This window comes from Rhinoraja longicauda, chromosome 11 (genome assembly GCF_053455715.1).
Source record: "Rhinoraja longicauda isolate Sanriku21f chromosome 11, sRhiLon1.1, whole genome shotgun sequence".
NCBI lineage: Eukaryota > Metazoa > Chordata > Chondrichthyes > Rajiformes > Arhynchobatidae > Rhinoraja > Rhinoraja longicauda.
Window position 1 is genome coordinate 42,860,032 of NC_135963.1, and position 16,015 is coordinate 42,876,046.

A 16,015-nucleotide genomic window follows, 5' to 3' on the forward strand; every position below is an offset into this window, starting at 1 on the left:
TCAGCTGATATTTGTCAGCTCATTTCTCTGTAAATCGCTCACTGTAGCACAGCAGTAATTGGCCTAATGAAGAAAATTGAGAACAGACACATATTTCAGTGGTATCTGACTGCACCGTACGTATCTCATGCAGTCATTCATTTCCTCTATTTCTCTTTGTATTAGAATTCCTCGAATGGTTCTTTATATTCCTCTTATTCCCCTACTGCTGCCTCAGTTAGTATTCAGTGCATGCACAGTACTCTGATGGTACTTTAGCACTCCTAGGCAGTGGCACAAACTTTGCAGCAAAAAAGCAGTAATTCCATGTCAATAAATCCCTTCAAAAGAGATGTTGGAAACATGCCTGGTTTCTAATCAAATTAACATTTATTGGGAAGATTGTAAACAAAGAGGGTAAAATGCTCCATGACATAGAGTGGTTTCCAGGGCTGCTGGGACCATGGCAATGTTGAGTAGGACCCAAATGGCTGGCCCTGAATGAACATTAGTCGAGTGGAGGTCTGTAGTGGTTACTTAAAACAGTCTCTGTAGAACATTCTCTCAGGCAATATAATACATTGGGTTCAGGTTTTAAGCGTGCAAGTTGGAACACATTGGTTGATGTGGGGGATCAGTGTGGCAAATTGCCATTTCTCACAGCCCATTTATGTACAGTAACATTTTGTAAATCACACACAGATGATGCTGTCAATTCTGGTAAAATATTTGTAACTAATATTTCACACGGATCACCAAAAGTACATGACTGCTCACACACGAGATTGAACTTCCCTTGACCCTACCCTGCCTGCGCCAGAGACTTGCATTCAGGTCATCATCAGCTTATAAACACCCAACCTATGTACAGCCAATACGTACAAACAAGCATTTGGGCAAGAGAAGGGATGGATTTGTTGGCTGTCGTGGGCCTCCAGGCATCTTCCAGTGTGCAGAAACTTGGTTCGCGACCACATCTCTGACTTACAAACTATTTGGATCATGAACAGTTCGCAGGAACAGAACCTTTCCATAATCAGGAGCAGAATTAGGCCATTCGGCCCATCAAGTCTTCTCCGCCATTCAATCATAGCTGATCTATCTTTCCCTCAACTTCATTCTCCTGTCTTCTCCCCATAACCCCTGGCACCCCTACTAATCTAGAATCTGTCTTAAAAATATCCATTGACTTGGCCTCCACAGCTGATTGTGGCAATGAATTCCACAGATTCACCACCCTCTGACTAAAGAAATTCCTCCTCATCTTCTTCCTGAAGGAACGTCCTTTAATTCTGAGGCTAAGGCCTCTGGTCCCAGATTTTCCTACTAGTGACAATCTAATCTACTGCAGAGATTCCATTAAGTGAACAATGGTGGGGTCATTGGTATAAAGAGAGAAGATTGAAAATAAAAATGCAATATTATTCTCACTGAGTTTAAAAGCACCATCTGTGCTATTTAATAACTTCCAAAATGCAATAAAATTGAAAGAACATAAAATATATCCATGCTTTTGTTTAATCACTTTATATAAAAATTTCTTAAAAGGTTTCTGAACACAATATACAATACTATACCATACATTGTGTGAGACTCAGAAAACATTAAGGAAATCGCCACCTGAAACATTGCAATGTTTAACAGACATATAAACCCATTATTCATGCAGACGTTTCAATCTGTTGAACCATTTTTAACACAATTTGGACCAAAAGCTTAAAACGTAGTTAACAAGGTACGGACATCAGACTGCAATTTTTTTTTGTGTTTTGTAATTTTTTCTTTTTAACAGTTATCTCCAACATTGTTTCATAGTTGAACATTGAATAGGTTTAGACTGTAATCTGTGGTGGATTACTTTAGATAACTGAAAAATCTTTACATTAATATCTGTGACCTCTGGGTTCCATATGTCTCTTTATCACCACTGCTCAGGTTATTCAATATTACACAATAATTTAAAAAAAAGTAAGAAGGGAATTCACACCTGAAACTTTCTACACAGTAACACCACCACTTTCAAGGCAATGTTAATGTATAAATTAATAATTTACAGTAAACATTATACAATATGTACATGGTATAAATACATATCTCTAAATAGAAAAAGGATGTGTTCTAAGAATATGGGGTGCAATGCTGTACAAAGGATGCCCAACTGAACCATAAAGCTGGTAAGGAATGTCAAGACACCTGAATAAATTAATAGGTCAATGCATTCAAGTGAACAAACTCATAGTTCTACATGATACATCTAAAGATATCTAAATGTTCACTAATGTCTCCAAATACAAACTATTGTTGCCATATTTTAGTTTAAAATTATTGGTTAGAAGTAGCCTGCATGTAGACAATGTATTTCTGTGACCTTTAAGGTCATGAATAGGAACAATGGTTTTGCAGTATAAACAAAGGAGGAAGGCATTGCTGTGCATTACCATCGCTTTCTAAATGCCCAATTATCCAGTGAAACATAGTTCCCTTTGAAAATATATATTTTAATTGTAGATGATCATATCTGTCATTAATAAAGTGTGTGTGTTTGAGATTTGTGCCCTGTCATGGATCAGGCGATATACATGTGCTAAAATACCAGTTTTTAAGGAGATGCAATTTTGAAAACGTATGAAACTAAAGAGCTGAAACCTTCTCCCAATCTGGACTTTCTATTGTGAAGAGTAAAAAGAGAAAATATTCCCTTTTATCTGACCCTGGTAACTAAATTAAAATTACATCACAAATAATTTGTTTGAACTTATTAATGTTGTTAATACATATTGGTGTACACATTTCCAGCATGTATCTTACTAACGTAAAAAGCAACAAAAAAAAAGATCTGATGGGATTAACAGATGTTTTTTCAACAAATCAACTGGAATCAAAGCTGCAAGGTTGTACTGCTCGGATTGTTATGAAACTGGTGTCTTGCCAGAGAGAAAGTCTCAGCTCAGATCATGAATCTACTTTTTAAACCTGGAAACTGACATTCTGTAAATACCAGAATATTTCCCACAGAGAGTGTAAAAGTTGTGGAGGAATGCGAAAGATGCCAATATAACACAAACCCAATTAATGAGGTCTATATTTATCTCTATTGACATAAAATATTAAAGCAGCATACTATCTCTATTTTTTCTCTTGGGTCGATGTTTTTGCACCCATGAACATAGATAGGCACCGAATTTGTGAGATGTAACTCTTTCCCATTTTAGACCTTAAGGATTTTATGAAGATTTATAAGCAGGCATAAAACGGGCCTGCTGCTTTGGAAAATTCCCTTGCATTTCCTGAAAAATAGACACTAATCCTTAAAAGATGTGGAATGAATGATTTAACAAAATGTTAACTGGACGTATTTGGTTACTTTGCATGCTTGATCCCAATAAGGTTGAATAGTTTCTCTCATCTGTACGATCTTAGGAATCTTTTCATTCCCCTAACATTGTCACCCCATGTGGCTTTCAGAACTAACATGAATTTAGACCCAGATCTTTGGATTTGTGTTCAACTTTCCTGAAAGGTCCATACCAGAGTTGAGTGTCCCAAGTTGCCTCACTTTGGGTCCAACAGAAAGGAGTCTTTCAACAGGTCATTCTGAGCTGGATTCGAACTCTTGCCCTGGAGGTGAAATTGACTGAACTATTCAACATCTCACTTATTATCTTAACTATTGGATGCATTGTTAGTTGGGGCTGTTATAATGGTTACCTTTCACAAGGCCAATTACTTGAGATCATCAAATTTACTTTGATAAATTGCCTTTCCTCCTTCAAGGACTGTTACAAGTAGCTATTTAAAATCTCCCAAAAATGTTTTTAAAAAAAGGCAGATATAAAAAAGAAAATGTTTTTAAACTACTAAACTGATTGGAATACATAAAAAAATGTTGCAACTCTTTGTCCCTTTTTAACTTTAAAAGTAAAGATGCACCAAAGAATACATTTTATAGACAATTTGCTATTAACTGTAAGATATTGCAGTAGTTTAGGATGGAAACTGGAAGACTTAATTCTCATTTATTTTAATGTTGTAGAGAATTAGAAATGGATTTGTTCATGCCACTATTCTTCAAACGTAGAAAAGTTTAGTGAGGATTTTAGTAAATTGTGTTCACTTAAATAAAATACTTCTGGAAGGACAATAACATTTTTCAAAAGGCACACAGTCCTAAGACGTCATTGACTTAACAGAGACAATTTTCCTACATGAAAAGCTATTTCATATTGTTGAGACTGACATACAGTTTCAGTGTCTTGCAGTACAAAATCTCTCAGTGTTGTGTCATCATTTGCATGCTCACCCTCACTGTTGGGTGGCGTTTGCCCGCCAGTTTCAAATAAACATTGCTTGCAATCAAGTTCATACATCAAAACTTCCAAATGTTTCCACCGCCTTTGCCTCTTCAACCGTGCCATCAAAGGTAGTTCATCATCTGAACCACGATGGTAAACATTCTTCAGCAAATGTCTAACTTGCATTATAAACACACATCATAGGGTTCTCCCCAACAGATAATTTGTTATCGTGACAATGTGTCCGCTTCTGTAGAAAAGTTACGTATCTACTGGTGATGTGTCTTCAGTGAGAGGATCTAATTGCGTTTCCTCCACCTCAGTTTCCAGGTTTTCAGACTCCAGTGCAACAAATATTTTTGTTTCACAACTCTGACAGCTACTGTCCTCTTCCCCCAGACTAGTTTCCTCCTTCTCAGTTCCGTCGGAATTCTCATCTTCTTCTAGCGTGAGCTCAAATTGGAATTTTTCAGTGGAACATTGTCCTTCATTGTCATGTTCATCGGGGGAAGGGGATGGGCTCTGGGGAATCATGCTCTGATACCAATTCCTATTGTCCTCTAATGTGTCCAGAATGTCCTGTGCATCGGGATGAACGAGGTCAGCCCATGTTTCCCATAATGGATGTGCAATATAATCAATGAATCCAACCTGAGTTAAAAAAAAGATATTTAAAATTACGTGCACCTTTAAAAAAGAGATTATAAAATACATAGTAAAAGCTGGAAATACAGTTTTGTTGGTTTGTAAAGAAAACACTGACTAAGTGCTTCATTTGGAACTTAATGGAACAGGTACATTCAGGCAAGTGCATCCTTTCTGCATAAATAGCCAAAGCACCAGGGAGAATGGATAGAAATCCAATGTACTGATTGTCTAAAAGCAGAGGCTCAGAATCAAACAGGCTTGATCCTTTTCCATTAATCAAAAGCTCTTATCCCATCCCCTCACCCTACCAAAATCACTAATAACTGTAGTGATGAACATGTATTTTTCTGAATGGGATGTTGCTTCACATGATCCTCTGCTCTTTTTGATACACTTGAGCAACCTACACTAGGGCATTCAGGACATTATGTCAATAAAGATGACACCAAACTTTAACATGCAGGAAACAAAAAAGGCTGGGCAAATGTAAGAAAATGGCAGACAAAAGAAATATACAAAATATTATGAGGGAAATATGAGGTGGTGACTTTTCAGAAACAGTGTAGAGGGGAAATATAAATTAAATGATACAAAAAAGAGGGCACAGAACAGTCACACCTATAGGTTTATATCGGCAAACCTTTGAAGACAGAAGATCAAGATGATAAAGTTAAAAAAATATAAAGGATCTTTCACTTTATAAATAGAGGCAGTGTGTACAAAAACAAGGAAGTCAGACTACTAATAAAACCATTCATGGAGGTTTTGAAGATTACTCAACAACTACATAACTTGTCGCCTACCTGGGATTTTTCAACTATTGCAGTGTGTTTGTCACACATTGGGCTTATTTCCATGCCACGCTCCCGTTCTTTGTCTCCCTGGCGAAAGAATTCATCCATGATTCGATCCGTCCACTGTCTGTACAGCTCGAGCGACTTTGTGGGATTGCTCAGATCGGCACAGTGCACCATGTTACGGAGAACCTAGGAGCGAAATAAAGAGGCCTTATCAGACAGTTAAAGTTATGTGTCGCAGAATTATCTTAAGAACAACATCATTAAAGGAGGCAAATTATTCTGGCCTGCCTTTGGCAAGAAAGCCAGCTACAACAATACACTCCATTGTCCAGTTTATCCCAAAGAAGATGAATGAGATGCAAGGAGATTTTGAACCTTGTCTGACATCCCTTTGATTATCAGTGTACTATATTGGTATTTGGGATCGTAATTTGGAGAGGGAATAGTTTGCACTCGGGTTTGCAGGCTCCTTGCGCTGTGATTCCACATGGGAGAATCCCTTGTATTGCACATTGGAGAATACCTTGTACCCCACATTGGAGAACCCCTTGTATCCCTTGCAGTCAATACATCCTTTCCTCCATTCAGCAGATAAATGAGACTGAATGGTGATCAGGGACATCCTCCTGCTAAATACTTTCTTCCTTTACCACTCTTTCTCCTCCTGTTCTGACTCTATTTACTTTTTGGTTCAAAGTCTCCTTGCTCTTATTCCCCTGGCACTGGTTACTGTCTATGATTGACAAGGATGTGAGGCATGTAGTTGACAATGATGACATCTCTATATCCTTTATGCGAATGCTTCAAGATACTCCTAATGATGCTGGTAATTAAATACCACAGCATTGAAACTGGTGGACTGAGAGGATGTGCTCCTATTCATATTCAGACAGTGGTTGTTGTTTTATTCTCTAATTTATGTTAGCATGTGCGCAAATGGATAGTAATTTAATTTCCAGGCTATGTTTCAAACCTTGCACTTCATTGTTCTCGTCCTGTCATCCTCTATTTTAGAGGTGTAAAAATTCCACCTGCTGAAAGCTGGCTTACAATTTTCTTGTGTGTAGGAAAGGTCACGTTTAAACTTACAGTGCAAGGAGACAGAGGGCCATAAAAGGAGGATAGAAGCAAAAGGTAGTAGGGAGATACGAAACCTGAAAGATTTGTGCCTTAATGTGAGGAGCATTCGTAATAAGGTGGATGAATTGAATGTGCAGTTAGTAGTTAAGGAATATTATATAGTTGGAATTACGGAGACATGGCTCCAGGGTGACCAAGGCTGGGAGCTAAACATGCAGAGGTATTTGATATTTAGGACGGATAGACAGAAAGGAAGAGGAGGTGGGGTGGCATTGCTGGTTTAAGAGGAGATTAATGCAATAGCAAGGAGAAACATTAGCTTGGATGCTGTAGAATCGGTATGGTTAGAGCTGCAAAATAGCCAAGGGCAGAAAACGCGTGTTGGAGTTGTATACAGACTACAAAGCAGCAGTAGGGAAGTTGGGGAGAGCATTAAGCAGGAAATTAGGGATGCGTGTAACAAAGGTACAGCAGTTGTCATATATTAACGATTTAGACGATGGAATTAAATGTGACATCTCCAAGTTTGCGGATGACACAAAGCTGGGTGGCAGTGTGAGCTGCGATGAGGATGCTAAGAGGCTGCAGGGTGACTTGGATAGGTTGGGTAAGTGGGCAGATGAAATATAATTTGGATAAATGTGAGGTTATCCACTTTGGTGGCAAGAACAGGAAGGCAGATTATTATATGAATGGTGTCAGATTAGGAAAAGGGGAGGTGCAATGAGACCTGGGTGTGCTTATACATCAGTCTCTGAAAGTAAGCATGCAGGTACAGCAGGCAGTGAAGAAAGCTAATGGCATGTTGGCTCTTCATTGCAAGAGGATTTGAGTTTAGGAGCAAGGAGGTTCTACTGCAGTTGTACAGGGCCCTGTTGAGACCGCACCTGGTCTCCTAATTTGAGCAAGGACATTATTGCTATTGAGGGAGTGCAGTGTAGGTTCACCAAGTTAATTCCCGGGATGGTGGGACTGACATATGATGAAAGAATGGGTCGACTGGGGTTGTATTCACTGGAATTTAGAAGGATGAGAGGGGATCTTATAGAAACATATACAATTCTTAAAGGCTTGGACAGGCTCGATGCAGGAAAAATGTTCCTGATGTTGGGGGAGTCCAGAAACAGGGGTCATAGTTTAAGAATAAGGGGTAGGCTATTTAGGACTGAGATGAGGAAAAGCTTCTTCACCCAGAGAGTTGTGAATCTGTGGAATTCTCTGCCACAGAAGGCAGCGGAGGCCAATTCACTGGATATTTTCAAGAGAGAGTTAGATTTAGCTCTTAGGGCTAAAGGAATTACGGGATATGGGGAAAAAGCAGGAATGGGGTACTTATATTAGATGATCAGCCATGAAAATTGTGAATGGGAGTGCTGCCTCGAAGGGCCGAATGGCCTACCCCTGCACCTGTTTTTCTATGTTTTCTAACCAGTTAAAGCATTCAGCTTGATCTGGGTACATGTGGCAGGGAAGTTGTTGGGGTAGTGGTGCTAGTGAGATGCTCTTTAACTAAAGCAATCAATTAATTAATACAGCTAGATTGGAAATCTCCCACTAATGCTGCTAAGTGGGTAAATATCTAGGATCATTGTATAACAGCAAAGGCCATCATTTCTATTCAGACTAATCCTATTTGCCAGCCCTTGGTTTGTAATTTTGATTATTCTAACACATTAAGTGCCCATCAAGGTATTTAAAAAGAGCAAAGTCCATTTCCTTATCCAGTGTACTTTCAAGTGGCACAGTCCTCATCCACTGTACTTTCTCCACAATTCCCCTGTAATCCTTCCACGTAATGTCTTAAAACTGTCCCCCAATTATTCTAATAATTGCAATAATATTGGGTTTTTATGATTTATTGATTTTTTAAATTATGTTATCTCTGAATACTGTTTAAAGCCCTCTTATGCTGCTGCTGGTAAGAATTTCATTGTTTTGTTTTGAGTACATATGACAACTAAATACTCTTGACTCTCGACTCAGGTCTTATCTGAGAAAGATAGCTATACATTCCTATCTAAACCTCTCATCATTTTAAATACCTCGATGGTATCTTTCCTCAGTAGCCTTTCTTGCAGAAGCAACCAAGTCAATTATAACTCAGATTAAAATAGGACTGCAGATTTATGTGGATAATTTGGATGCTTTTATACTTCAATTGACATCACTTATGCCATTGGTATCGAGTGTTTCAGTTCATGTTACGTACCTGTATTCTATCTGTATAATTATCAAGTTGCAAAACACCAGAACTCGTCACTTTCTTTGTTTCCACCATGGTCTTGAGGTCTGCTAGTAAGGTCATATGTTTTGACATGTCAGTGGCTAACACCTAGAACAAAGAATCAAATTTGAACACTTGAATAAAATTATTGCAAGATTTAAATCTTCACAAAACCAAAGACGTCCATCAGTTTTTAGCTCCAGTCCACATTGCCTGATACTTACTATCTCAATAACCATTTTTCTTAACATCTGCCGCTGTTTCTTGGTGAGATTCTGAAAGATGTCACAGGAGTCTTCCTGTAGCAGTTTAAAACCTACAGCCAGATGGTGGTTTTCTAACACAGACTCATCGTTGTACATCAGTGCTAACTCGGAATCTGAAAAAAACAAACAGGGACAAGAAAGTGAAAAAATGCTGAAAAAAACCCATCTGTTGTTGATCCTTTGTGAATTAGGTAATGTGTTTTGTTGAAAAAAAATTCAGCGTAGCTCATCAAAGCGCAGGCATGCGATATTACTGAAGGATTGACACAAGTACAATATTGGGTTTCCTTTTTAAAAGAATTCACGACAAAAAAACATCAGAACTCTTCTCCATGTTGGATTGGGAGAGAGGATAAAAAAAGAGGTTGGACAAGAACGCTGGACATTGTTGTTTGCTAGCTAACTGATGGCTATAAAGCATGATTAGCAGATCCTCTATGTAAATCACACATAATAAAATATTACAATTACAAATCAAATATTCAAACGTGGGCAGTGGTGATAACAGATCTATGATGTAGAGAGAATTGTTTAAGAAAAAATGCTCAGTCCACTCTGAGCCCATTATATTGAGTGGTCTAAGTTTCAATCTGTGCTCTGCCATCTGAGCTCAGAGAGTGGTGAGTGTTTTACAATTGTCTTCCAGGCCCCTGGACCAACAGCAGGTGATGGTGGGGGAGGGGCCGGTAAGCTCCTATCAAGCTTTCCATTGTCAAGTAAGTCGGTTAATATTGTACATCATATTGTATAATATTGTATAATCATATAATATTGTACAATTGCTGCAATGCAAACAATGCCCAGTTAGACAGGTTACTTAGGAAGGTGGACATCCAGGCCACCATTAGGAAGAGAGACAGAGAAAAAAAGCTCCTTAAATTGAGGTAGTTCATGAGGAGCAAAAACAAAGGAAATAGGTTTGAATGGTTCCATTTTAAAACTAACATGAAACAATGGCACAAAAATAAAATGTGATGAATCTTAGGATTCCTTTAGAAACTGAAACTACTTGGATTTAATTGGACTATTTGGAATTAATTTTATTCTCATTGCTCAGTCCGCCTACACAAAATTAGTCACCACACCCACCGAGTGTTAGAACAGACAAAACTAAAATAGGGAAACAGAAATACACAAGTACAATAACTGTGTTGGTGTGACACATAAATAATACCAATTGGAGATCTTCTCAGAGAAATCAGCATTTCTTCCGAAGTTATAAATTTATAACTATTTAAACCGGCTATTTTTCATCTGCATTCAGGCATATAAAAACATAACCATTTTCCCATATTATTCAGAGATTTAAACACTACCTAAAAAAGCTTGAAAAATGGTGACAGCACACATTAATACAACAATGTATGGCCTGAGTTTTAGAGTTCTTGAAAGGGCAGGATGTACACGATTTGTGGTACTAGTTTAATAGATTTGTCATTTTATAAGCCTCAGTTTTCTTATAAAATTTAAAGGAAAGTTCATCATCTTTTCTCAAATCCGGTGCTAGATATTTGGAATATTTGGGGTAAGATTTCATCCTTGATGGTTGGAACTACACAAGAGCCAGAGTATTATCTTCTTATCACACTTCTCTCTGTGTCAATGAATACTAAGAACGACGAGAGTAGACCATCTGGATAGCACTGATGGACAAAGAAAACTTCCAAAAACTCTCTGCCACGTTTAAAAAGAAGTTCTATTTGCTACTTTGGATACAAAGCTGGTTAGAATTTTTTTCCTGCTGTTGTTAAGATAACTGACGTCAATTGAAATGCAATCAAGTAAGAGGCTCGGTTTCAGAAAAGGTGGTCTTTTCTGTGCTTCAGAAAAGGTGGGAAAGGCTAAAATGAATGAACAAAGGAAGAAGGGTTTGTTTTTCTTATATTTTTATATATTTTAAATCTAATCAGAAATCAGACAGTGAAAAAAACCCAAACAAATAAAAATAAAAATGAAGACAAGACCCTCCTTGGCAGTAGTTAAAGCATATTCATCATCATCCATATACTTACTGGTGTTAATTAAAAATTGATTGGAGACACCAGGATGATCCGCATCATGGATTGCAGCTGCAAAAATTGCAGCAAGAATCTCAAGATCTGTGAACACGGCCTGGAAACACAGAGAGACATGAATGAGTAATGAATGATGGCATTAATTGCACAAATAGGATCCACAGCTATTTTGTGTTCCCAAATACCGGTTTGTAAAAAAATTCTTGTGGAACAAAATTTATTGTATTCGCCGAAGATAGACACAAAAAGCAGGTATAACTCAGTGGGTCAGACAGCATCTCTGGAGAAAAGGAATAGGTGTCGTTTTGGGTCAAGGCCCTTATTGTATTCATTGTAGTTAAATTCAATAGGCTATAATTTGCTCTTGCGAATGCACTGCCCTGCAGTGGTAATATGCAAGACAAGGGCACAGAAGAGCTTTAAATCTCTATTCCATCTCAATTCCTATCTCCCATTTACTGCTACGGGAGTAAGTACAGCTCATTGTCTTATGTGCTCCTCTCTGGGCAGGGAGCAGCTAACCCTGGAAAATATATATCTGCAGTTCCCCACAGATGGATGAAGTGGAAATTGGTTCATGTCTAATCTAGGACGTTGGGAAAAGAAAAATCAAATGGAAAAAAGATTATGTTCATTGAAAACAATGCAATACTATCAGCTGACTTGAATAAATCCTAGTGATGAGCCATAAAACAATGCATTGATTTCTTATTAATTATTCCCATATACCATAACATTTAAAAAGTACTTAAAAGAGAAAAATCACCTGAAGCCTAATCAGCAAATCTCAATGGTTAACCAAAAGAAATATTTGATGTGAAAAGTAAGAGCTTAATCAAAACATTACACATTAATATTAAAGAACAGGTAGGGGTATGGAGGAGAGAGGGCTTGTTCAAAGAATTCCAGAGCCAAGAGTAAACAGAGATGCACATAGAGGAATTCAGATGTAGTAGAGCTGGAGAAGGTTTTAGAGAGGGAGGCACCAGCAGACTGACATACAAAGTGAGAATTTAAGATTTAAGACACGAAAGTAAGGCATCACTGTAGCTGATTGAATGAGTAAATGGGGCTTTGCACGGAATCAGATACTGCAGCAGAATTATGGATGAGCTGAATTTTATGGAGGATCGTCAGACAGACAGGGATGTGCTATGCTGGAATGATAGAACAAAAGGCAGCAGGTGACTTGAGGTACAGTCCAAATAGCTGGGAAGAAGATCTTGAAGGAGAGACAGGGCTATATTTCAGCTTGGGGTAAAGTTGAGCACTCAGGTTGCGAACAGTTTGGATTAACCTGAGCAATGGGAAGGGAAGAAATAGAAGCAGTGATGGGATAAAGAAGTTAGTGGTGGAAGCCAAATATGATAATTCGTGTCTGCACATACAGTGCCCTCCAAAATGTTTGGGACAAAGACCCATCATTTATTTATTTGCCACAATTTGAGATTTGTAATAGAAAAAATCACATGTGGTTAAAGTGCACATTGTCAGATTTTAATAAAGGCCATTTTTATACATTTTGGTTTGACCATTTAGAAATTACAGCAGTGTTTATACATAGTCCCCCCATTTCAGGGCACCATAATGTTTGGGGCACAGCAATGTCATGTAAATGCAAGTAGGTAGTCATGTTTGGTATTTTGTTGCATATACTTTGCAAGCAATGACTGCTTGAAGTCTGCGATTTATGGACATCACCAGTTGCTGGGTGTCTTCTCTGGTGATGCTCTGCCAGGCCTGTATTGCAGCCATCTTTAGCTTATGCTTGTTTTGGGGCTAGTCCCCTTCAGTTTTCTTTTCAGCATATAAAAGGCATGCTCAATTGGGTTCAGATCGGGTGATTGACTTGGCCACTCAAGAATTCACCATTTTTAGCTTTGAAAAACTCCTTTGGTGCTTTAGCAGTATGTTTGGGATCATTGTCTTGCTGTAGAATGAACTGCCGGCCAATGAGTTTTCAGGGATTTGTTTGAACTTGAGCAGATAAGATGTGCCTATACACTTCAGAATTCATTATGCTACCACCATCAGCAGTTGTATCATCAATGAAGATAAGTGAGCCAATACCTTCAGCAGCCATACATGCCCAGGCCATAACGCCCCCACCACCGTGCTTCACAGATGAGGTGATATGCTTTGGATCTTGGGTAGTTCCTTCTCTCCTCCATACTTTGCTCTTGCCATCACTCTGATATAAGTTAATCTTCGTCTCATCTGTCCACAAGACCTTTTACCAGAACTGTAGTACTTCTTGGTAAACTATATAACCTGGCCATTCTATTTTTGCAGCTAACCAGTGGTTTGCATCTTGCAGTGTAGCCTCCGTATTTCTGTTCATGAAGTGTTCTGCAGACAATGGTCATTGACAAATCCACACCTTACCCCTGAAGAGTTTTTCTGATCTGTCGGACAGGTGTTTGGGGATTTTTCTTTATTATAGAGAGAATTCTTCTGTCATCAGCTGTGGAGGTCTTCCTTGGCCTGCCAGTCCCTTTGCAATTAGTAAGCTCACCAGTGCTCTCTTTCTTCTTAATGATGATCCAAACAATTGATTTTAGTAAGCCTAATATTTGGCTGATGTCTCTAACAGTTTTATTCTTGTTTCTCAGTCTCATAATGGCTTCTTTGACTTTCATTGGCACAACTTTGGTCCCCATGTTGATAAACAGCAATAAAAGTTTCCAAAGGTGATGGAAAAACTGGAGGAAAGATTAGGTGCTGAGAAATTACAAATGCCTGTGAAACCATGTGTCCCAAACATTATGGTGCCCTGAAATGGGAGGACTATGTATAAACCCAGCTGTAATTTCTACATGGTGAAACCAAAATGTATAAAAATGGCCTTTAATAAGATCTGACAATGTGCACTTTAACCACATGTGATTTCTTTCTATTACAAATCTCAAATTGTGGAGTACAGAGGCAAATAAATAAATGATGGGTCTTTGGCCCAAACATTATGGAGGGCACTGTAAATACAATTCCCATTCTGCTGGCTGTGTTATTTTACCAACACACTGAATACACCATCACCTACCCCATCACCTACCCCCTCTCCAACACACAGTGCCGCCAAATTCATTGGTGTCATCCTCCTTTTTGTCTTTGTCCAAAACATTTTTAACTGTGTCAAATGTAGAATCTCAAATCGTGGAGTACAGAGACAAATAAATAAATGCTAGGTCTTTGTCCCAAACATTATGGAGGGCATTGTAGTTTCAACGGGGGTAAACTTAGACTTCACCCAACTTAATGCAGCTAATTTAAAAAAGCAGAATACAGTCAATATTTACATTGCAAAATTTGTCTAAGGGATGAAGGATGTATTTCTAACCCAATGTGAACTTTTAATGTAATATATTATGTTCGGACACATCTATTTAATGCACTCACAGACAGTCACAAATACTGGTTAAAGCCAGTTTTGCCTTTTAAGTCACGGGAGTTCATGTGTAAAGTCTGACATTTCCTTGCCCTGGATAAACAAGTCCAAGTCCCAGAACATTGCTGATGACTGTCTCGTCTGTCTCATTTTATTAGCTGGAGGAAAACATTTCCACTGGAGCAGAAAGTGAATCTTGGAAGCATGACATTAAAGGGAGTACTGAAGAAAACAAGTGACACAACTATATACCCGACATATGGGGTATTTCATATAATGTTGAAATCCACAACTCAATACTCTTGCTTAAAAGGCAAATGAGAAAACACACTGCTGAATATGTGCAATACTGACCAGGATGGTTTCAAGTTATATCCCATTTCTGCACTGAATTCTATAATTTCAACCCGGCCAGTGAAGCCTAGTCGACAATTAGCTTCAGTATTCCTGGGTTTGGGAAAGGGAATGGACAAGTACGATTTGTATTTGATTGTAAAGATGTGATTGAAGTTGGGTGGGGCTAAGAATAGTTAGCATTATAAAAAAAACACAAAGTGCTCTAGTAATTCAGCGGGCCACTTCAGTTTGAAGAGGGTCCCGACCTGAAACGTCACCTATTCATGTTCTCCAGGGATGCTGCCTGAACTTCAGTACTTTGTGCCCTTTTTTTTGTAAACTAGCATCTGCGATTCCTTGTTTCTAGCGTTAGCATTATGTTTAGTTGCGATGCTTCATGCATTTGAATGACCATCCGCACTCTCTGTTAAAGAAGAAGACGCAAGTGGAAGGCACAAGACTAGAGTGACTAATGCTTTGAAAAAGAACGTCTCACATGAAGAAATAGGGGACAAATTGCAATCAATAATTGTGCCAGCGAGAGAAACATATATTCTCTAAGAACTGGCACTATTGTTAGGCTTTTATTCTTTCATGATGAATAAAATTGTTCTCCTGGAGAAGCCTTTCAGTAGTTAGCTTCAAATTATGAAAGACATCATGCAGAATGTTTACTTCCCAGAAAAATGCCTTTACTGTTGTTATATTAAAATTAGATCATTGACCTGAAGAAAACAGCTAAAATGTTACAAAATGACATAATTACAGGCTTATGTAGGAAAATAACTGCAGATGCTGGTACAGTCTGAAGAAGGGTCTCGACCCGAAACGTCACCCATTCCTTCTCTCCTGAGATGCTGCCTGACCTGCTGAGTTACTCCAGCATTTTGTGAATACCTTAATTACAGGCTTAAATAGCTTTCTGAAAATGCACTAAAGCACCTTTTGGATCCTTTAATCTAAAGAATTTCACAACAAAATCATTATTTT

The 16,015-nt window shown here is 38.3% G+C and overlaps 1 protein-coding gene across 7 annotated transcripts in view; it reads right to left on the reverse strand.

The window, feature by feature from the left end:
* Positions 1-1,435: 1,435 nt before the first annotated feature.
* The window catches only part of pde4ba (phosphodiesterase 4B, cAMP-specific a), a 444,556-nt gene continuing 429,976 nt past the window's right edge, over positions 1,436-16,015 (reverse strand). For all 7 annotated transcript variants that reach the window (XM_078407495.1, XM_078407493.1, XM_078407492.1 and 4 more), the window contains 5 exons: positions 11,302-11,401; positions 9,248-9,402; positions 9,009-9,131; positions 5,723-5,905; positions 1,436-4,922 (listed from right to left, as the gene is read on the reverse strand). In XM_078407495.1, coding sequence (XP_078263621.1) covers positions 4,533-4,922; positions 5,723-5,905; positions 9,009-9,131; positions 9,248-9,402; positions 11,302-11,401 — 951 coding nt within the window. In that variant the 3' untranslated portion in view covers positions 1,436-4,532. The remainder of the gene's footprint in view (positions 4,923-5,722; positions 5,906-9,008; positions 9,132-9,247; positions 9,403-11,301; positions 11,402-16,015) is intronic.